The following is a 24,477-nucleotide window of genomic DNA, read 5'->3' on the forward strand; positions in this document are numbered from 1 at the left end:
TATTAAGTAGCTTTGTTTAAAGTGGCTAGTGATATATTTTTCCATCAATTTCCATCAATTCCCATTATTGAAGTGGCTCGAGTTGAGTCAGTATGTTGGCAGCAGCCACTCAATGTTAGTGATGGCTGTTTAACAGTCTGATGGCCTTGAGATAGAAGCTGTTTTTCAGTCTCTCTGTCCCTGCTTTGATGCACCTGTACTGACCTCGCCTTCTGGATGATAGCGGGGTGAACAGGCAGTGGCTCGGGTGGTTGTTGTCCTTGATGATCTTTATGGCCTTCCTGTGACATCGGGTGGTGTAGGTATCCTGGAGGGCAGGTAGTTTGCCCCCGGTGATGTGTTGTGCAGACCTCACTACCCTCTGGAGAGCCCTTGGGTTGTGGGCGGAGCAGTTGCCGTACCAGGCGGTGATACAGCCCGACAGGATGCTCTCGATTGTACATCTGTAGAAGTTTGTGAGTGCTTTTGGTGACAAGCCAAATTTCTTCAGCCTCCTGAGGTTGAAGAGGCGCTGCTGAGCCTTCTTCACAACGCTGTCTGTGTGGGTGGACCAATTCAGTTTGTCCGTGATATGTACGCAGAGGAACTTAAAACTTACTACCCTCTCCACTGAGGGTGCTCCGTCTGCTGTTTCCTGAAGTCCACAATAATCTCCTTTGTTTTGTTGACGTTGAGTGTGAGGTTATTTTCCTGACACCACACTCCGAGGGCCCTCACCTCCTCACTGTAGGCCGTCTCGTCATTGTTGATAATCAAGCCTACCACTGTAGTGTCGTCCACAAACTTGATGATTGAGTTGGAGGCGTGCATGGCCACGCAGTCGTGGGTGAACAGGGAGTACAGGAGAGGGCTCAGAACGCACCGTTGTGGGGCCCCAGTGTTGAGGATCAGCGGGGTAGAGATGTTGTTACCTACCCTCACCACCTGGGGGCGGCCCATCAGGAAGTCCAGTACCCCAGTTGCACAAGGCGGGGTCGAGACCCAGGGTCTCGAGCTTGATGACGAGTTTGGAGGGTACTATGGTGTTAAATGCTGAGCTGTAGTCGATGAACAGCATTCTCTCATAGGTATTCTTCTTGTCCAGATGGGTTAGGGCAGTGTGCAGTGTGGTTGCGATTGCGTCGTCTGTGGACCTATTGGGGCGGTAAGCAAATTGGAGTGGGTCTAGGGTGTCAGGTAGGGTGGAGGTGATATGGTCCTTGACTAGTCTCTCAAAGCACTTCATGATGACGAAAGTGAGTGCTACGGGGTGGTAGTCGTTTAGCTCATTCACTTTAGCTTTCTTGGGAACAGGAACAATGGTGGCCCTCTTGAAGCATTTGGGAACAGCAGACTGGGATAAGGATTGATTGAATATGTTCGTAAACACACCAGCCATCTGATCTGCGCATGCTCTGAGGACGCGGCTGGGGGTGCCGTCTGGGCCTGCAGCCTTGCGAGGGTTAACACGTTTAAATGTTTTACTCACGTCGACTGCAGTGAACGGGAGCCTGCAGGTTTTGGTAGCGGGCCGTGTCAGTGGCACTGTATTGTCCTCAAAGCGAGCAAAAAAGTTATTTAGTCTGTCTGGGAGCAAGACATCCTGGTCCGCGACAGGGCTGGTTTCCTTTTTGTAATCCGTGATTGACTGTAGACCCTGCCACATACCTCTTGTGTCTGAGCCGTTGAATTGCGACTCTGCTTTGTCTCTATACTGACACGTAGCTTGTTCGATTGCCTTGCGGAGGGAATAGCTACACTGTTTGTATTCGGTCATGTTTCCAGTCACCTTGCCCTGCTTAAAATCAGTGGTTCGCGCTTTCAGTTTCGTGCGAATGCTGCCGTCAATCCACGGTTTCTGGTTTGGGAATGTTTTAATCGTTGCTGTGGGTATAGCGTCGCAGATGCACTTTCTAATGAACTCGCTGACCGAATCAGCGTATTCGTCAATGTTGTTGTTGGACGCAATGCGGAACATATCCCAATCCACGTGATCGAAGCAGTCTTGAAGCGTGGAATCAGATTGGTCGGACCAGCGTTGAACAGACCTGAGCGCGGGAGCTTCTTGTTTTAATTTCTGTCTGTAGGCTGGAAGCAACAAAATGAGGTCGTGGTCAGCTTTCCCGAATGGAGTGCGGGGGAGGGCCTTATATGCGTCGTGGAAGTTAGAATAACAATGATCCAAGGTTTTACCAGCCCTGGTAGCACAATCGATATGCTGATAGAATTTAGGGAGTCTTGTTTTCAGATTAGCCTTGTTAAAATCGCCAGCTACAATGAATGCAGCTGCAGGATATGTGGTTTCCAGTTTACATAGAGTCAAATAAAGTTCGTTCAGGGCCATCGATGTGTCTGCTTGGGAGGGAATATGTACGTCTGTGATTATAATTATAATATAATAATATAATTGGTAGATAATGCGGTCGACATTTGATTGTGGCAGTAGTGAAATCCCTGTTCAAGTGTTTATTTTATTATCATTTTTTTTTTACCCATGCACTGCTAATCAATTTACAGCAAATATTTATTCAGATGGACAGTTAAGCACCAGATTATCTCTTTAAAAGTGCTCATCTTCACACTCATTACTGGCTGAATGAGGTGGCTCGTTTAGAGTCTGCTAGAACAGCATCTCCGCTCACCACCATGAGGGAGGGAGGGAGGGTGGAAGAGAGGGAGGGAGGGGAAATACTGTAGGCCATATGCTCTGCTCTGTCTTTAATGCTGTGTTTAAGACCTACTTGTTATTGTGAACAAACGTCTCATTTGGGGAAAGTACCAGTCGTGTGAGTTAGCTGAGGTGGGAGATTTACTTTTCGGTTGAGTGTCTTAATTCACAGGATTGAGTGTTTGACACAATCATCTCTATTGCACACTTGTTCTGTGTATAACCTGGTCTGGCTATAACCTATGAATTCTATCCTGGGGTTATGAGGTGTGGTCATAGGGGACAGACATAGCTACAGTAACAGAGATGTTGTGTTAGCGATCAGGCTGTAGAGCCTAGAGGTTGTGGGAGATTTTCCCAGAACTGACTGTGGCCCCCTGGTCTGAGGAAATGAGGAAACGACTCCCTCTTCCTCTTTCTTTCTCCTCTTTCCTCTACCCTGTGTCCCTCTCTCCCCCAACTCTGCCTTCCGCTGTATCCAAATCGCTACTCTTCTCCCCTCTCCCTTTCTACTCTCTGCCTTTCTGCTCTCTCTCCTTTCTCTTTGCAGCCCAGGGCAGGTCTGGGAGATGATGCTCAGATAAGACACCTTTCATTAGCTCTACTCCGCAGCAGGAAATGAATGCTAAGCGAGCGGATAGATTCCAAACACACACACACACACGTTTTTCCTCGCTCTCTCGCTCCCTCTCGCTCCTTCTCTCCTCTGGCCAGGCTTAATGAATGGCCGATTTATTTGGTCTGCAACAGAAAACATCATCTAGACTGCACCCAATAAAACAACACAGAGACATGCAGCATCCCCTGTGCATGATTAACAGGTTGTTACCTGGATTCTGTGGGGACTGGTGGAGGCTGTGATAAATATAGTGCCTCACTCCAGACACTGCTGACGGTCTCTTTCTCCCTCCGGGCTTAATGTATGTCTATCTGAATTATTCATGCTTCGGCATTTACCACCTGAAACCATAATATGCACAACTTCATGTGGTTTGTTTTTGTCTCTCTATATTGTCTTGGTTCAGGAGATGTTTGAGGCTCTGTTCCTGTCCTACGATGAGCGGGTGACGTTCCAGCTGTTCAAGAGCTTCCGGCGTGTCCGTATCAACTTCAGCAACCCCAAAGCAGCCGCAAGCGCCAGGATAGAGCTGCACGAAACGCCCTTCAGGGGCAAGAAGCTCAAACTCTACTTCGCTCAGGTCAGTATTTATACAGTACAACAGGCAGGACTGACTTTGATTTACCCTTATGATAGTTCTGTTGCCTATTGCTGGAAGGAAAGGACACCTTAAGACACTAGCTTTAGTTATGGTGTATAGTTCAGGGGAAAAACTGTGTTTATGGAAAAGGTTTTGTCACCGTTGCAGTGTGACTAACTTTAAAAGCCTCTCCAGGGTGTGTGTGTGTTTGTGTGTGTGTGTGTGTGTGTGTGTTTGTGTGTGTGTGTGTGTGTGCCGTCCTCCTTGCAGCAGCGTGTGATTGCTCCACATTAGCCAGTAGGCCTGTCTAATTCCTTTCCCAAAGGATATCAGGGTCACAAACACCCTGCTGAGGCAGAGAGAAAGAGAGATGAAGTCCATGAGTTATTCTCCTGTTAGAGAAGACCTATTACCTGCAGGACCAAATGTTCCGTTGTGTTGCCTGAAGGCTGGAGCACACTTCACAGCACTCTGGTGATCTACATGCACCCTTAACGCCGTTGGTAGAACGCGGATGTTGCCATTTTTCAGGGGTACAGTATTTTCAACCTATCCTCCGTTTCCCCTGAAAAACGGAAGTGGGGACTCCGCTCAGCCGTCTTTCTACACCTGTGCTACATTAGGTTCATCTGCATGTGATCTGCACTAATTTAGGCCTATCAGCTATTAGTCAAGATGACAGGCCTGGTGGCGATGATGAGGGCCAACCTCACTAGACTAGGTTTTTGTTCAAGCCTATTACTAAGAGACATCGGATTCAAACACATTCACTAATAATTGGTTTCTCTCTCTCTCTCCCTCCCTCAGGTCCAGAACCCAGTATCAGATGGTGATAACCTGCACCTGGCTCCTCCTCAGCCCTCTAAACAGTTCCTCATCTCCCCTCCCGGCTCACCGCCCATTGGCTGGCAGCAGATAGACGAGGCTACGACCGTCATCAACTATGACCTGCTCTATGCGGTGGCCAAGCTGGGCCCCGGTGAGTTATACCACTATATTGTGCATACTGTTTCTTACAGAGCGACCTCGCTCTGTCAGTTTTAATTTGTCAGTCTCAACCCTTCTCTCACAACTTTCAATTACTCTCCATGTTTCCTTTTCTCAATCATTTCTGTCTCCCATTCTCTGTCTGGTCTTTCTATTGTCCCATTCTCTGTCAGATATTTCTAATCAAATCAAATGTATTTATATAGCCCTTCGTACATCAGCTGATATCTCAAAGTGCTGTACAGAAACCCAGCCTAAAACCCCAAACAGCAAGCAATGCAGGTGTTGAAGCACGTTGGCTAGGAAAAACTCCCTAGAAAGGCCAAAACCTAGGAAGAAACCTATAGATGAACCATGCTATGAGGGGTGGCCAGTCCTCTTCTGGCTGTGCTGGGTGGAGATTATAACAGTACATAGCCAAGATGTTCAAATGTTCATAAATAATAGGTCTGGGACAGGTAGCACGTCCAGTGAACAGGTCAGGATTCCATAGCCGCAAGCAGAACAGTTGAAACTGGAGCAGCAGCACGGCCAGGTCGACTGGGGACAGCAAGGAGTCATCATGCCAGGTAGTCCTGAGGCATGGTCCAAGGGCTCAGGTCCTCGGAGAGAGAGAAAGAAAGAGAGAAAAAGAGAATTAGAGAGAGCATTACTTAAATTCACACAGGACACTGGATAAGACAGGAGAAGCACTCCAGATATAACAAACTGACCCTAGCCCCCCGACACATAAACTTCTGCAGCATAATTACTGGAGGCTGAGACAGAATGTCCCATTCTCTGTCTGAACTTTCTAGTGTCCCATTCTCTGTCTGAACTTTCTAGTGTCCCATTCTCTGTCTGAACTTTCTAGTGTCCCATTCTCTGTCTGAACTTTCTAGTGTCCCATTCTCTGTCTGAACTTTCTAGTGTCCCATTCTCTGTCTGAACTTTCTAGTGTCCCATTCTCTGTCTGAACTTTCTAGTGTCCCATTCTCTGTCTGAACTTTCTAGTGTCCCATTCTCTGTCTGATCTTTCTAGTGTCCCATTCTCTGTCTGAACTTTCTAGTGTCCCATTCTCTGTCTGAACTTTCTAGTGTCCCATTCTCTGTCTGATCTTTCTAGTGTCCCATTCTCTGTCTGAACTTTCTAGTGTCCCATTCTCTGTCTGAACTTTCTAGTGTCCCATTCTCTGTCTGATCTTTCTAGTGTCCCATTCTCTGTCTGATCTTTCTAATGTCCCATTCTCTGTCTGATCTTTCTAGTGTCCCATTCTCTGTCTGATCTTTCTAGTGTCCCATTCTCTGTCTGATCTTTCTAATGTCCCATTCTCTGTCTGATCTTTCTAGTGTCCCATTCTCTGTCTGAACTTTCTAGTGTCCCATTCTCTGTCTGAACTTTCTAGTGTCCCATTCTCTGTCTGAACTTTCTAGTGTCCCATTCTCTGTCTGAACTTTCTAGTGTCCCATTCTCTGTCTGATCTTTCTAGTGTCCCATTCTCTGTCTGATCTTTCTAATGTCCCATTATCTGTCTGATCTTTCTAGTGTCCCATTCTCTGTCTGATCTTTCTAGTGTCCCATTCTCTGTCTGAACTTTCTAGTGTCCCATTCTCTGTCTGAACTTTCTAGTGTCCCATTCTCTGTCTGAACTTTCTAGTGTCCCATTCTCTGTCTGAACTTTCTAGTGTCCCATTCTCTGTCTGATCTTTCTAGTGTCCCATTCTCTGTCTGATCTTTCTAATGTCCCATTCTCTGTCTGATCTTTCTATTGTCCCATTCTCTGTCTGATCTTTCTATTGTCCCATTCTCTGTCTGATCTTTCTAGTGTCCCATTCTCTGTCTGATCTTTCTAGTGTCCCATTCTCTGTCTGAACTTTCTAGTGTCCCATTCTCTGTCTGAACTTTCTAGTGTCCCATTCTCTGTCTGAACTTTCTAGTGTCCCATTCTCTGTCTGAACTTTCTAGTGTCCCATTCTCTGTCTGATCTTTCTAGTGTCCCATTCTCTGTCTGATCTTTCTAATGTCCCATTCTCTGTCTGATCTTTCTATTGTCCCATTCTCTGTCTGATCTTTCTAATGTCCCATTCTCTGTCTGATCTTTCTATTGTCCCATTCTCTGTCTGATCTTTCTAGTGTCCCATTCTCTGTCTGAACTTTCTAGTGTCCCATTCTCTGTCTGAACTTTCTAGTGTCCCATTCTCTGTCTGATCTTTCTATTGTCCCATTCTCTGTCTGATCTTTCTAATGTCCCATTCTCTGTCTGATCTTTCTATTGTCCCATTCTCTGTCTGATCTTTCTAGTGTCCCATTCTCTGTCTGAACTTTCTAGTGTCCCATTCTCTGTCTGAACTTTCTAGTGTCCCATTCTCTGTCTGATCTTTCTAGTGTCCCATTCTCTGTCTGATCTTTCTAATGTCCCATTCTCTGTCTGATCTTTCTATTGTCCCATTCTCTGTCTGATCTTTCTATTGTCCCATTCTCTGTCTGATCTTTCTAGTGTCCCATTCTCTGTCTGATCTTTCTAGTGTCCCATTCTCTGTCTGATCTTTCTAGTGTCCCATTCTCTGTCTGAACTTTCTAGTGTCCCATTCTCTGTCTGAACTTTCTAGTGTCCCATTCTCTGTCTGATCTTTCTAGTGTCCCATTCTCTGTCTGATCTTTCTAATGTCCCATTCTCTGTCTGATCTTTCTATTGTCCCATTCTCTGTCTGATCTTTCTAATGTCCCATTCTCTGTCTGATCTTTCTATTGTCCCATTCTCTGTCTGATCTTTCTAGTGTCCCATTCTCTGTCTGAACTTTCTAGTGTCCCATTCTCTGTCTGAACTTTCTAGTGTCCCATTCTCTGTCTGAACTTTCTAGTGTCCCATTCTCTGTCTGATCTTTCTAGTGTCCCATTCTCTGTCTGATCTTTCTAATGTCCCATTATCTGTCTGATCTTTCTAGTGTCCCATTCTCTGTCTGAACTTTCTAGTGTCCCATTCTCTGTCTGATCTTTCTAGTGTCCCATTCTCTGTCTGATCTTTCTAATGTCCCATTATCTTTCTGATCTTTCTATTGTCCCATTCTCTGTCTGATCTTTCTATTGTCCCATTCTCTTGCTTGATAGCTATTTGTCATTCTCCCCCTCATTCCCTTTCTCACATCTCTGTCTGTAAATATATCCACTCTGTAAATATATCCAGTTCTACGTGAGCGTCAGGTAATTGGACATCCTAGATCACCTACCCTCGGTTAAGCAGGGGATCAGGTCAAATCATTGTTGTTTAAAGTGGTAATCTGAAGTTCAAACAATAACAAAGCGCCTCTCCACCACTGATATGGTGAACAGCTGAGGGATGTGGCTGGAGAAATGTACCTGCTCTCAAACTCATGCACAGAGCTATGGATACAAGGACTGACCATCCATGATATCAAAATGATAGTTTTCACCATGCATTTGTATTGATTTGCATTTATTATGGATCCCCATTAGCTGCTATCCTTTGCGGGGTCCAGCAAAATGAAGGCAGTTAGATATTTTTTTAAACATTACAATACATTCACAACAGATTTCACAACATATTAAGTATGTGCCCTCAGGCCCTACTCTACTACCACATATCCACAACACAAATCAAATCAAATTTATATAGCCCTTCGTACATCAGCTGATATCTCAAAGTGCTGTACAGAAACCCAGCCTAAAACCCCAAACAGCAAGCAATGCAGGTGTAGAATCACGGTGGCTAGGAAAAACTCCCTAGAAAGGCCAAAACCTAGGAAGAAATCTAGAGAGGAACCAGGGTATGTGGGGTGGCCAGTCCTCTTCTGGCTGTGCCGGGTGGAGATTATAACAGAACATGGCCAAGATGTTAAAATGTTCATAAATGACCAGCATGGTCCAATAATAATAAGGCAGAACATTTGAAACTGGAGCAGCAGCAGGGCCAGGTGGACTGGGGACAGCAAGGAGTCATCATGTCAGGTAGAGCACACTTAAATTCACACAGGACACCGAATAGGACAGTAGAAGTACTCCAGATATAACAAACTGACCCTAGCCCCCCGACACATAAACTACTGCAGCATAAATACTGGAGACTGAGACAGGAGGGGTCAGGAGACACTGTGGCCCCATCCGAGGACACCCCCGGACAGGGCCAAACACAAAAGCCATGTGTAGGTGTGTGTACAGTGCGTATGTTATCGTGCATTTGTATGCATGTGTCTGTGCCTATGTTTGTGTTGCTTCACAGTCCCCACTGGTCCATATGGTGTATTTTTATCTGTTTTTTTTCATCAAATTTGACTCCTTGCATGATTTACCTGTATTTATTTATTTTATTGAATCTTTATTTTAACAGGGAGTCACATTGAGATTAAAAATATATTTGACAAGAGAGCCCTCTACACATTACAATAAAAACAGAATTAAACATACACGTGTATAAAACCATATAAACGCAGCAACAAAAAAAACCTTTCCTTTTTCAGGAGCCTGTCTTTCAAAGATAATTCGTAAAAATCCAAATAACTTCACAGATCTTCATTGTAAAGGGTTTAAACATTGTTTCCCATGCTTCAATGGTTCAATGAACCATAAACAATTAATGAACATGCACCTGTGTAATGGTCGTTAAGACACTAACAGCTTACAGACGGTAGGCAATTAAGGTCACAGTTATGAAAACTTAGGACACTAAAGAGGCCTTTCTACTGACTCTGAGAAACACCAAAAGAAAGATGCCCAGGGTCGCTGCTCATCTGCATGAACGTGCCTTAGGCATGCTGCAAGGAGGCATGAGGACTGCAGATGTGGCCAGGTCAATAAATTGCAATGTCCGTACTATGAGACGCCTAAGACAGCGCTACAGGGAGTCAGGACAGACAGCTGATCATCCTCATAGTGGCAGACCACGTGCAACAACACCTGCACAGGATCGGTACATCCGAACATCACACCTGCGGGACAGGTCTAAGATGGCAACAACAACTGCCCGAGTTGCACCAGGAATGCAAAATCCCTGCATCAGTGCTCAGACTGTCCGCAATAGGCTGAGAGAGGCTGGACTAAAGGCTTGTAGGCCTGTTGTAAGGCAGGTCCTCACCAGACATCACCGGCAACAATGTTGCATATGGGCACAAACCCACCGTGGCTGGACCAGACAGGACTGGCAAAAAAGTGCTCTTCACTGACGAGTCGCAGTTTTGTCTCACCAGGGGTGATGGTCGGATTCGCGTTTATCTTTGAAGGAATGAGCGTTACACCGAGGTCTGTACTCTGGAGCGGGATTGATTTGGAGGTGGAGGGTCCGTCATGGTCTGGGGCGGTGTGTCACAGCATCATCGGACTGAGCTTGTTGTCATTGCAGGCAATCTCAACGCTGTGTGTTACAGGGAAGACACCCTCCTCCCTCATGCAGTACCCTTCCTGCATGCTCATCACAGCATGACAATGCCACCAGCCATACTGCCCGTTCTGTGTGTGATTTCCTGCAAGACAGGAGTGTCAGTGTTCTGCCATTGCCAGCGAAGAGCCCGGATCTCAATCCCATTGAGCACGTCTGGGACCTGTTGGATCGGAGGGTGAGGGCTAGGGCCATTCCCCCCAGAAATGTCCGCGAACTTGCAGGTGCCTTGATGGAAGAGTGGGGTAACATCTCACAGCAAGAACTGGCAAATCTGGTGCAGTCCATGAGGAGGAGAGTACTTAATGCAGCTGGTGGCCACACCAGATACTGACTGTTACTTTTGATTTTGACCCCCCCCCCCCCTTTGTTCAGGGACACATTATTCAATTTCTGTTAGTCACATGTCTGTGGAACTTGTTCAGTTTGTCTGTTGTTGAATCTTGTTATGTTCATACAAATATTTGCACATGTTAAGGTTGCTGAAAATAAACTCAGTTGACAGCGAGAGGACGTTTCTTTTTTTGCTGAGTTTAATTCTGCACAATAAACAAAAATAAACATTTAATAAAAGCAATCACATTGAAATACATAGAGGTCCTCAATCAATAATGTAAACTGCCTGAGTGTCATCTAGCTGCAGTGAACTCTGTAGATTGTTACACAAATTAGGGGGACGCAGATTTTCCCAAATCTGTGGAGACTGGAGGTAACTCTAGTGTTATCCATTCCTATGAACGGATTTGGTAACTTATGATTCTTATCTTAATTAATGATATTACATATAGAGGGAGTTTCTGTAAAATTGCTTTGTAAATACATTTGAATTTGGAAGTTTACATACACCTTAGCCAAATACATTTAAACCCAGTTTTTCGCAATGCCTGACATTTAATCCTAGTAAACATTCCCTGTCTTACGTCAATTAGGATCACTAATTTATTTTAAGCATGTGAAACGTCAGAATAATATTAGAGAGAATGATTTTTTTCAGATTTGATTTCTTTCATCACATTCCCAATGGGTCAGAAGTTTACATACAATAAACTAGTATTTGGTAGCATTGCCTTTTAATTTTTTGAACTTGGGTCGAACGTTTCAGGGAGCCTTCCACAAGCTTCCCACAATACGTTGGGTGCATTTTGGCCAATTCCTCCTGTCAGAGCTGGTGTAACTGAGTCAGGTTTGTAGGCCTGCTTGCTCGCACACGCTTTTTCAGTTCTGCCCACAAATTTTCAATAGGATTGAGGTCAGGGCTTTGTGATGGCCAGTCCAATACCTTGATGCTGTTGTCCTTAAGCCATTTTGCCACAACTATTGAAGTATGCTTGAGGTCATTGTCCATTTGGAAGACCCATTTGCGACCAAACTTTAACTTCCAGACTGATGTCTTGATATGTTGCTTCAATATATCCACATAATTTTCCTACCTCATGATGCCATCTATTTTGCAAAGCACCTACACAACATGATGCTGCCACCCCCGTGCTTCACGGTTGTGATGGTGTTCTTCGGCTTGCAGCCTCCCCCTTTTTCCTCCAAACATAACGATTGTCATTATGGCAAAACAGTTCTATTTTTGTTTCATCAGACCAGAGGACATTTCTCCAAAAAGTGCTATCTTTGTCCCAAGGTGCAAACTGTAGTCTGGCTTTTTTATGGTGGATTTGGAGCAGTGGCCTCTTCCTTGCTGAGCGACCTTTCAGGTTATGTCGATATAGGACTCATTTTACTGTGGATATAGATACATTTGTACCTGTTTCCTCCAACATCTTCAATAGGTCCTTTTCTGTTGTTCTGGGATTGATTTGCACTTTTTGCACCAAAGTATGTTCATCTCTAGGAGACGCGTCTCCTTCCTGAGCGGTAAGACAGCTGTGTGGTCCCATGGTATTTATACTGGCTTACTATTGTTTTGTACAGATGACTGTGGTACCGTCAGGCGTTTGGAAATTGCTCCCAAGAATGAAACAGACTTGTGGAGGTCTACATTTTTTTCTGAGGTCTTGGCTGACTTCTTTTGATTTTCCCATGATGTCAAGCAAATAGTTTGCACTGAGTTTGAAGGTAGGCTTTGAAATACATCCACAGGTACACCTCCAATTGACTCAAATGATGTCAATTAGCCTATCAGAAGCTTCTAAAGCCATGACTTCATTTTCTGGAATTTTCCAAGCTGATTAAAGGCACAGTCAACTTAGTGTATGTAAACTTCTGACCCACTGGAACAGTGAGTTATAAGTGAAATAATCTGTCTGTAAACAATTGTTGGAAAAATGACTTGAGTGTCATGCACAAAGTAGGTGTCCTAACTGACTTGCCAAAACTGTAGTTTGTTAACAATAAATTTGTGGAGTGGTTGTAAAACAAGTTTTAATGACTCCAACCTAAATGTATGTAAACTTCCTACTTCAACTGTAAATAGAAGAGAATGCAGCTCTCTTCTTACAGACAGAGGTCCATCCCACATTTTTATACAGACTACAATGATGAGTTCTAAAATTGTCCCCTGTGATGAAATGTATTGCTGGATGGTAGACAGTGTCCAAGGGTTTTAAAACAGAGGTTGTCAAATGCATGTAAACAATATCACCAAAATTCAAAACAGGGAGAAGCGTTGTTTGAACAATATTTATCCTATTTTTAATACTAAGTTGTGATCTATATTTCAATATAAAAAACTATCTTGGATTTTAGCTTCTTAGTCAGATTTTCTATATGCGTTACGAAGGATAACTTGTCATCAATCCAGACACCCAGATACTTCTATTGAAAAACAAGCTCAATTTGGGCTCCATTTATAGCTCAAATATGCAGGTCGTCGGGGTCAACATTTCATGACCTAGAAACAGCAATGGCTTGGTTTTACTTGTATTTAACACTAATTAAGATCTGTAAGTGATTTCTGAATTGAATCAAAGTCATGCTGAAGTTCACAAATTCCCTGCTGCACTGAGGTGGCACAGAATTGTGTCATCTGCATAGAGATGAATGTCACAAGTATTAACAGTGTTTCCTATGTCATTAATATACAAAGTGAACAATAATGGACCCAAAATTGAACCCGGAGGGACACCTTTTTGAATCTCAAGAAATTCAGGATGGCCTGAGTTCTGTCGCTAAGATAATTCTGAAACCATAAACAGGCTGTGTATCCCAGGCCTACTCTTTATCATTTCTTCAGCAAAACGGAAAACAGCAAAACAGTTTATTTATTTAACTGGGCAAGTCAGATAAGAACAAATTCTTATTTACAATGACAGGCTACCCCGGCCAAACCCGGACGACGCTTGGCCAATTGTGCACCGCCCTATGGGACTCCCAATTACGGCCGGATGTGATACAGCCTGGAATCGAACCAGGGACTGTAGTAATGCCTCTTGCTCTGAGATGCAGTGCCTTTGACCGCTGCGTCACTCGGGAGCCGTGGTTGCTGTGGTAGTAATATGCTCAGGCCTAAACCCTGATTGGTTTATATTAAGAATACAATTATCAGATAAAAAGGAACGAAGTTGTACATTAACCAAGTATTCAATAACCTATGGCGATAGTTGTCAAGATCATTTGTATCCCCACAGCACATATGTGGATTTCCATGCTTTTGGAATACTTCCTGATAAAAAATTTAAATTAGAAATGTGAGCTACTCAGCCAGCAATAAGGGGTGCTGCACACTTAAGCAGACTAGGCTCCAAATGACCAGCCCCTGCAGATTTTTTTTGACTAATGTTAGCAAAGCATCCAGGACTTCTTTATCATTGAATTTCCGAAAAGAAAACTCCTGACCAGCGTTTTCAGTATCATTCAATAGATTTTCACCATCTACATCCAAACTACTGCTTTGAAAATACATTCAAATATAAAGCCCGCAGAGATAAAATGGTGATTAAATGCATTAATGAGATCAATTTTGACAGTAATAGGGCCAGAATCTAAATTAATTTCTTTGGGGAGAGAAGAGGAGACGCAAGCCTAAAGTGATTTAACAGCTTTCCAACATTTGTATGGGTTCCCTGTACATTAAGATAGTGTATTAACATAATAATCTGATTTAGCTTCTTTTAACTAGTCCAAATGATGTGAGTGGATCCCATCCTCCTTATAACACAAGCTTTGTTTCCAGAAGGTATCAAAATGGTCAATAAATGTTACACAATAGTCTCGTAGCCAGTTATGGAGGGATACAGGTCTGCTGAACTGTTCAATGCCATGATTTGGGGAGGGCAGAGGGACACATGTTTTGAGGCAATACGGTGTTTGTTTATGTTTACATTGTTTACAAACATGAGTAAAACAAGCTGATGGGGCATGACCGTTGAACTAAGTTTTGGAGGCATGTTATTTATCAGTTATTTTCTTCAATAATCAATTGGTATATTTCATTCATTTAAAGGTCTTATAATGGATGTAGAAACTACTGGCTGCCTCTTTAAAAGATTAATGGTCTCAAGTCACACCGGTCAGAACCTGTACCTTTTTAAACTTCTTAGTATTCATAGAATACGTCCTCTGGCATCAATCCCTGTCTGTTCTATAATCATCCCTAATTCATCCCTCTGTGTACAGAACAAGGGCATAGAGACACAACAACAAAGACTGAGAGTGAAGGACAATTTATGAGCTGGACCCCAGTTGACCTTCAAGATGCCGTATAGAGACATCAATACGTTTTACTGCCATACAATGTAAAGCCCTTTGAGTCCTTAAAAATACTTTATGATCATAACAAGAGTATTAACTCCCGTATCGTTCCACTTCAGAGTATAGGGAAGGTTGTGTTCTGGCCTTTATGACCGTGTCATGTCCAGTTAGTGTTTGTAGTGGACCACACATGTTGACCGACAGAGTAGATGACCGCTCAGAATGTAACCGTCCATTTCACAAGAGTCAGTCAGGTCAACCTCTCTACAACCCCAGCTGTTGGTCTAATTAAATACTGGTCCCATGGGGAATGTGTTCCACAAGATGTATTACAGGCAACAAGCTATTTACATATGTATTTAAACTGAGGAAGGACATTCTGCACAAGGTTGTGTGTGACATTATAGTAAAAGAGGGGAGAGTTCATCTAAAATAACTATGTATTTCGATCCATGGACATGTTTAGCACTGTCTGTCAGACGATGCAATATTGCCCAGTGGGCTTCCTATGACGTGTTGATTTAAAAAGCATTTCACACACAGTAAAATATGAGGTTGAGATGGAGAAACTTGTCTGTCTGTAATACAGTATCTCTCACCAGTTTAAGACACAAGGCTTCACTTTTGATTTAAAGAACAGCACTCCAGTCAGAATGTATCCTATCCACCTTCACTCCTCTGCTCCAGTCTGCCTCTGTTTTTCATGCCATCAGAGGGGCTGTGCTAGTGTGCTAAATGTAACACGCCACCGACTTGAAAGAGCTGCACGCCAAAGCAGTGCCACTCTCTCCACAAAGGTTCTGCTGCGCGTCGCCATGTCAACCATAAATAATGCATGAGGCTGAGAGATATCGACAACCTGTGCCTACTGATCCCGATACACCATGGGCTTATTAATCTCTGCTATGAGAGGAGTATCAACAGTCCTCTCATTAAAGGAAAACTTCACCGACAGACACTATTTGGTGTGTTTTTCCAGTCTCCCTACATAATTCTGATTGATGAGAGGGTGTTTCAGACATAATTATGCACTATAGGGGCACAATAGGGGTGGCAGCATAGCCTAGTAGTTAGAGCGTTGGACTAGTAACCAAAAGGTTGCAAGTTCAAATCCCCGAGCTGACAAAGTACAAATCTATCGTACTGTCATTGAAAATAAGAATTTGTTCTTAACTGACTTGCCTAGTTAACTAAAGATAAAATATAGCTGGATGAAAAAAATTGTGCTTGGAGATGTCTAAAAATAAATGGAGTCATGTTTTGTTGCAATAATTGTGGCCTTTGTGTTTCGCCGATTACATGATCACGACAGCAGCGATTAGATATGGTTGTCCTTGCTTAATAGAGCCTTTGGACTGCCAGGACATTGCAGGATATCTAAGTTGACTCATTTTCCCTGGCTTTGTAAAGACAACAGCCTGAAGGGAGGTCTACTGTCTTGTTCCCACTTTCGAAAGCAGGCTTTTCAAAACAGGGGCGGTACACAGTTTACAGCTTCACTAGAGATATGTTACCGTGCACTATCTATCGGAAATTGCAAATGAATTAGCTACAATGGCTGCTTGTGATGATTCCTCTTTCCAAGAAGAACTGGACATAGATTTTTTTTAAATGTTCTTTTACATAGGAACATACAGCCCTATTTATTTGAGCCAGAATGCACTGAAGAGGAGTTGAGACCAAGAAAAATAATTGTGAGACAAGCAAGCAGTGGCGGTAGCCTAGACCAGCTGGACCAGGACTCAGGAGGGCAAATGACAAAGAAGTAAGTTGTTTTGCTGTCGGTAGCTAGCTAGTATTATAAACTGGGTGGTTCGAGCCCTGAATGCTGATCGGCTGACAGCCATGGTACAGTGGGGCAAAAAAGTATTTAGTCAGCCACCAATTGTGCAAGTTCTCCCACTTAAAAAGATGAGAGAGGCCTGTAATTTTCATCATAGGTACACTTCAACTATGACAGACAAAATGAGAGAAAAAATCCAGAAAATCACATTGTAGGATTTTTAATGAATTTATTTGTAAATTATGGTGGAAAATAAGTATTTGGTCACCTACAAACAAGCAAGATTTCTGGCTCTCACTGAACTGTAACATCTTCTTTAAGAGGCTCCTCTGTCCTCCACTCGTTACCTGTATTAATGGCACCTGTTTGAATTTGTTATCAGTATAAAAGACACCGGTCCACAACCTCAAACAGTCACACTCCAAACTCCACTATGGCCCAGACCAAAGAGCTGTCAAAGGACACCAGAAACAAAATTGTAGACCTGCACCAGGCTGGAAAGACTGAATCTGCAATAGGTAAGCAGCTTGGTTTGAAGAAATCAACTGTGGGAGCAATTATTAGGAAATCGAAGACATACAAGACCACTGATAATCTCCCTCGATCTGGGGCTCCACGCAAGATCTCACCCCGTGGGGTCAAAATGATCACAAGAACGGTGAGCAAAAATCCCAGAACCACACGGGGGGACATAGTGAATGACCTGCAGAGAGCTGGGACCAAAGTAACAAAGCCTACCATCAGTAACACACTACACCGCCAGGGACTCAAATCCTGCAGTGCCAGACGTGTCCCCCTGCTTAAGCCAGTACATGTCCAGGCCCGTCTGAAGTTTGCTAGAGAGCATTTGGATGATCCAGAAGAAGATTGGGAGAATGTCATATGGTCAGATGAAACCAAAATATAACTTTTTGGTAAAAACGCAACTCGTCGTGTTTGGAGGACAAAGAATGCGGAGTTGCATCCAAAGAACACCATACCTACTGTGAAGCATGGGGGTGGAAACATCATGCTTTGGGGCTGTTTTTCTGCAAAGGGACCAGGACGACTGATCCGTGTAAAGGAAAGAATGAATGGGGCCATGTATCGTGAGATTTTGAGTGAAAAGCTCCTTCCATCAGCAAGGGCATTGAAGATGAAACGTGGCTGGGTCTTTCAGCATGACAATGATCCCAAACACACCGCCCGGGCAAGGAAGGAGTGGCTTCGTAAGAAGCATTTCAAGGTCCTGGAGTGGCCTAGCCAGTCTCCAGATCTCATCCCCATAGAACATCTTTGGAGGGAGTTGAAAGTCCGTGTTGCCCAGCAGCAGCCCCAACACATCACTGCTCTAGAGGAGATCTGCATGGATGAATGGGCCAAAATACCAGCAACAGTGTGTGAAAACCTTGTGAAGACTTACAGAAAACGTTTGACCTCTGTCATTGCCAACAAAGGGTATATAACAAAGTATTGAGATAAACTTTTGTTATTGACCAAATACTTATTTTCCACCATAATTTGCAAATAAATTCATTAAAAATCCTACAATGTGATTTTCTGGATTTCTTTTCCTCATTTTGTCTGTCATAGTTGAAGTGTACCTATGATGAAAATTGCAGGCCTCTCTCATCTTTTTAAGTGGAAGAACTTGCACAATTGGTGGCTGACTAAATACTTTTTTGCCCCACTGTATATCAGACTGTATACCATGGGTATGACAAAACAGTTATGTTTACTGCTCTACGTTGGTAAACAGTTTATGATAGCGATATATGGCCAACATACCACGGCTAAGGGCTGTATCCAGGCACTCCGCGTTGTGTCTTGCATAGGAACAGCCCTTAGCCGTGGTATATTGGCCATATACCACACCTCCTCGGGCCTTATTGCTTAAATATAACCTCTCTTTTTACACAAAGCAGTGTTGTTCAGTACAGTACAATTTGGTGATTGATTCGGCCATAACAGGACTTGTAAGTACCGTTACAAGACAAGTTTAGCTAGCTAGCTGCATTTTCTATACCTAAAATGTACTGTCGTCTAACGTTTTAGCTATTTACCTAACTAGCCTAGCTAGCCTCAGTGCCTCTCATTAGGAGCAAAACGTTGATGAATATTGTAGAGAGTAAAGGAAAGACTTTGGCTTTATTACTCATATTAGTCTTGGAGTAACTATACCTGTGTGTTGTAGCTAGCTAACATGTGTCTGTGAGATGTCTCATTTTCTACACCATGCTGCTACAGTAGAAATACAGAGAATACACATTGATTGCCCTTGAATGTCTAATAGTGTTTTCGTCTTTCTCTCGCAGACAATGGCGCTTGGATACAAAGAAGTTGATGGCTCTCAAGAGGAGATGCGAAAGGTCCTATAACAACAATCGCCCCCTTGTATCAAAGTGACTCTGAACACCTCACTGCACCACCCCAACATACCCTATGCAAGTATTCCCTTTGTAGAACTGTGGTATGTATTATAAGCATTAGTAGTATATTTATCTTCTACTGTATATACAGTTGAAGTTGGAAGTTTACATACACTTAGGTTGGAGTCATTAAAATTCATTTTTCAACCACCACAAATTTCTTGTTAACGAACTATAGTTTTGGCAAGTCTGTTAGGACATCTACTTCGTGCATGACACAAGTCATTTTTTCCAACAATTGTTTACAGACAGATTATTTCACATATAATTCACTGTATCACAATTCCAGTGGGTCAGAAGTTTACATACACTAAGTTGACTGTGCCTTTAAACAGCTTGAAAGGCTAATTGACATCATTTGAGTCAATTGGAGGTGTACCTGTGGATGTATTACCTTCAAACTCAGTGCAAACTCTTTGCTTGACATCATGGGAAAATCAAAAGAAATCAGCCAAGACCTCAGAACAACCATTGTAGACCTCCACAAGTCTGGTTTATCCTTGGGAGCAATTTCCAAACGCCTGAAGGTACCACGTTCATCTGTACAAACAATAGTATGCAAGTATGAACACCATGGGACCACGCATTCGTCATACCGCTCAGGAAGGAGACGTGTTCTGTCTCCTAGTGATGAATGTACTTTGGTGCAAAAAGTGCAGATCAATCCCAGAACAACAGCAAAGGACCTTGTGAAGATGCTGGAGAAAACAGGTACAAAACTGTTTGGCCATAATGACCATCATTATGTTGGAGAAAAAAGGGGAGGCTTGCAAGCCGAAGAACACCATCCCAACCGTGAAGCACGGGGGTGGCAGCATCATGTTGTGGGTGTTCTTTACTGCAGGAGGGACTTGTGCACTTCACAAAATAGATGGCATCATGAGGATGGAAAATTGTGTGGATATATTGAAGCAACATCTCAAGACATCAGTCAGGAAGTTACAGCTTGGTCGCAAATGGGTCTTCCAAATGGACATTGACCCCAAGCATATTTCCAAAGTTCTGTCAAAATGGCTTAAGGACAACAACATCAAGGTATTGGAGTGGCCATCACAAAGCCCTGACCTCAATCTGATAGAAAATGGGTGGTCAGAACTGAAAAGGTATATGTGAGCAAGGAGGCCTACAAACCTGACTCAGTTACACCAGCTCTGTCAGGAAGAATGGGCCAAAATGCACCCAATGTATTGTGGGAAGCTTGTGGAAGGCATGGTGAAAATCTGAGTTGAACTGTATTTGGCTAAGTTGTATATTAACCTCTGACTTAAACTGTATGTCTTACATTTACATACCTGTCCCTGCATACTGCTGTGTAAACTCACCTCGGGCTCCAGAGCAAATAAACTTTGTCTTGAATACAAGCCATGTTTACTTATTTGTTATATTGATAAACTAATCTAGTAAACTAATGTTTACTTGCCAACAAATTCAAGTTTAAATTATACACCAACTCCCTGCATCATTTGTTTTAGCAGTAAGATTGAACCTAGATTAACCAAATATATTTCATGAATATCACAATGAATTGATCCAGAAGTTAAAGTCAGCACTTTATTGGTTTCTGGTTTCTGGTTTCCTATATTATACAACGGTTAGTTCTAATTCTGAATGCTGATTGGTTAAAACTGCATTCAGGCCGGTGTCTATTCCACAAGTTACCACCAGCTAAATCTATAAGCTTAAAATGCCTATCTGACTGCACAATCCACTTTCTCATCAGCCCAGCCAGGCAATTTATAAAGTTGATCTCCACTATAAGATGCATCTAGACATTATCTCACATATCTTTTAGACTAACATTTAGTTTTCAAAAGCGGAGATTTGTATAAACCTTGCTGTTTGTCCCTCCGACATTTTCAACCTTGTTTCAATATTCAAATTCGATCTCCAGCTGTCCCATAGTAATGAACGGGAGTCGGGACGAGACAGACTGGCAGGCTGTGTTTCTCGGACAGTCGAAATCATGAATCAGCAGGCATCCTTCAATCTATATTATACTAGAACACGAGTCTAACTGAATATGGATGTGGTTTTAGTTGAATGTTCTTCAGCTGGTGAACCTCTGCTTGTGAAGGGTAATGGCAGCTGGTTTAGCAGGCTTTGGCGATGTTCTTCACTAGCCGCTGCTTCGACCTCTCGCAGAAGATTTGTATGTACCGCAAGTCCCCTGGAAAGACATGAAGAGGATGTGTAAAACATCAATACTGATCATGAGGATGTGTAACCATACAATAAACCATGTTCATCTGTAAACCAAAAAAGGATACAGTAGGCGGGTACAGTATGTGTTCTGTTACACTCAGAGTCAATAATGGGGCATTGAGTTGGACTGTTAGCAAAGATGTGAAACGTTTGATGGGGGCTTGACTTGTAGACAGTCCAGGTGTGTATTGTTGTATATGAGTGCCTACAGTTGTGCTGTTGGGTAGACGAGCACTGCCAACAATAGTGTGAATAGGTTCGAAAAGTATACTAACAGCCCCTCTCACCCCTGCCAAAGAACTGACTGCAAGGGTGTAAAAGGTTTGAGGAGCACTTGTCTTGTAGACAGTTTAGTGTATTGGTGATTTTGTTTTCTCAAGAGGGTTTTGTGCTTTCATAAATACCTTTGGCTGTCCTGGCTTGTTTCAACGTCAGATGATGTTGAGCTTAGGCTTACTCTAGGCTGAAAGCTTTCATCCAATGGGTCTACAGGCTCTGTACTACTAACGTTGGTGTCAAGGTCGTCCTCAGTAGCAGGATTAGTCTGAAGGACACACAGTAGTCAGCGATGAGACAACATTTTACTACTTTGTCCCCATCAATACACACTCAAACAAGGTACAATATGCACCCTCCACACTCATGTCAATAGATCATGCATACTAACCTTCACACACACACCCGAACAGACACCAGTCAGTCACCCACACCATCCTCTCCTTACTAATACCTCATTTTCTCCAATGTAGACTTCAAGCCTTGTACGAACAATCAACTAAGCCTTCACTACACAGAGAAAACGACAGTAGAAGTTGTAGCCTACTTGTAAACACCAGCTATGACAACAAGACACGGACCATGTATATGCCTAGCTCCAGTATTTTTATTTACTCGTCATGGAAAGATTTAGTCGATTTTTGTACGATTTTAGAAGGTGACGTAGACTTACTAGTTCCTGGTGTTGAGCTTGATGTTGATGCCGCTGCAGATGTTGATGCGATCGGACTCTAAATAGAACATAAACAAATGTAGTTTGCTAGCTAGCTAGTTAGATAAGTAACGTTAACAACATTACCTCAGCTTGGCTTATTTTCTGTTGCACTGATGTTGGCTGATCGGATGCCTTCCTCTTTGAAGAGAAGGGGGAAATCGATGGAATACTATCACTTTTTTCAGACTTCCGTTTCAAAATCCTCTGGCTGAAAGTGCTGGCTACAAACAATCATTTTTAGGTTTCTCACATACATTTCTCACACCCTTTAAATCGCACCATCTGATAAACAACACAATCAATCCCTCCCCTCCCCCACTCCTCTAGGATTCACCTCAGCCACTGTGTCAGGCAGTCAGTCAGGAGAGAGTGACAACCACAATTGTGTGTGGTGTGGTAATGATGGCCGTCTTTGAGTTAGAGGTTTGGTCAGAGCAAGCAGCGGATGCAAATGTCAATCAGTCAGCTGTTATGTCTTGTTCTTGTTTATACTACATCTATGTGGATTGTCATTCATCTTTTTGTCTGTCTTTTTTTTATATAGCTCACTAAATGCCTTATACTAGAGTGCTTTTTTGTCCAGTAGTAGGCCTAACCCTACTCAAAAAGCCAAGATTGATATGACGATTATATAGTGTCCAATAGTTAAGCTTAGTATTGTGAAAGCTAGGCTACTACGCTCTGAGAATGCTCCATTTCAGAGAGTATCTAAATGTACAAGGATTATACAGTATTCCATACAGCCAGAGTCAAGCCCACCTCAAGCCCTTCCTGGAAAGAGCCTCAATTTCTCATCAGAACAGCTGTTTCACAGAATCTGGCCATCTTGCTTATTTTAACTAGACGTAACTTGAGCTGCCAATCGCACGGTTAACTCCCACTGTAAACACCCTTAGTTCCAGACAATGATATAAAGAGAGGGGGGGAGCAAGCACCTGCAGTTCCTTGCTAACCTCTTTTCTATTTTAAGTATCTCTCTCTTCTTCTATTTTAAGTATCTCTCTCTTCTTCTATTTTAAGTATCTCTCTCTCTCTTCTATTTTAAGTATCTCTCTCTTCTTCTATTTTAAGTATCTCTCTCTCTCTTCTATTTTAAGTATCTCTCTCTCTCTTCTATTTTAAGTATCTCTCTCTCTTCTATTTTAAGTATCTCTCTCTCTCTTCTATTTTAAGTATCTCTCTCTTCTTCTATTTTAAGTATCTCTCTCTTCTTCTATTTTAAGTATCTCTCTCTCTCTTCTATTTTAAGTATCTCTCTCTCTCTCTTCTATTTTAAGTATCTCTCTCTTCTTCTATTTTAAGTATCTCTCTCTCTCTTCTATTTTAAGTATCTCTCTCTCTCTTCTATTTTAAGTATCTCTCTCTCTCTTCTATTTTAAGTATCTCTCTCTCTCTTCTATTTTAAGTATCTCTCTCTTCTTCTATTTTAAGTATCTCTCTCTTCTTCTATTTTAAGTATCTCTCTCTCTCTTCTATTTTAAGTATCTCTCTCTCTCTCTTCTATTTTAAGTATCTCTCTCTCTCTTCTATTTTAAGTATCTCTCTCTCTCTTCTATTTTAAGTATCTCTCTCTCTCTTCTATTTTAAGTATCTCTCTCTTCTTCTATTTTAAGTATCTCTCTCTCTTCTATTTTAAGTATCTCTCTCTCTCTTCTATTTTAAGTATCTCTCTCTCTCTTCTATTTTAAGTAACTCTCTCTTCTTCTATTTTAAGTATCTCTCTCTCTCTTCTATTTTAAGTATCTCTCTCTCTCTTCTATTTTAAGTATCTCTCATTCTTTTATTTTAAGCTGCAGTGGCTGTTAAAATAGCTCCAGGTGGTGGGATGAGATGTAGGAACATTTAAATTATGCAACAGTGTTTGGCATTACTAACTCTCAGCTGTCAACCCCCTAGGGAATTCTCTATTTCTCTCACCCCCCTCTCTCACTATCTTTCCTCTCTCGGTCCCTCTATCCTCACTCTCTCGCCCTCTCTATCCCTCCTCTCTCTGATCTGATAAATTGGGGTTATCCCCTATACCTCAGGGAATAGCCTGCATGACTGCATAGGCTCACTCACCGGAATATACTGTAGGCCTACAACTAAGATTGATTACTCATATGACTCTGACTCAGTTGTATTTTAGTAGAATGATCTTCCTGTATCTATCAAAACATGCAATATACTTACTTCCTCTCATATTTACTGGAACACCATTTCATATTCCTATTGAGTCCCTTTCCCTTTCTCTGTTTAGGGACTAGAGTG

At 42.7% G+C, this 24,477-nt stretch overlaps 1 protein-coding gene across 3 annotated transcripts in view; it reads left to right on the forward strand.

The window, feature by feature from the left end:
- The window catches only part of LOC118398611 (calcipressin-2-like), a 120,185-nt gene that overhangs the window by 69,646 nt on the left and 26,062 nt on the right, over positions 1-24,477 (forward strand). For all 3 annotated transcript variants that reach the window (XM_035794129.2, XM_035794128.2, XM_035794130.2), the window contains 2 exons: positions 3,673-3,846; positions 4,654-4,825. In XM_035794129.2, coding sequence (XP_035650022.1) covers positions 3,673-3,846; positions 4,654-4,825 — 346 coding nt within the window. The remainder of the gene's footprint in view (positions 1-3,672; positions 3,847-4,653; positions 4,826-24,477) is intronic.

This window comes from Oncorhynchus keta, chromosome 19 (assembly GCF_023373465.1).
Source record: "Oncorhynchus keta strain PuntledgeMale-10-30-2019 chromosome 19, Oket_V2, whole genome shotgun sequence".
NCBI lineage: Eukaryota > Metazoa > Chordata > Actinopteri > Salmoniformes > Salmonidae > Oncorhynchus > Oncorhynchus keta.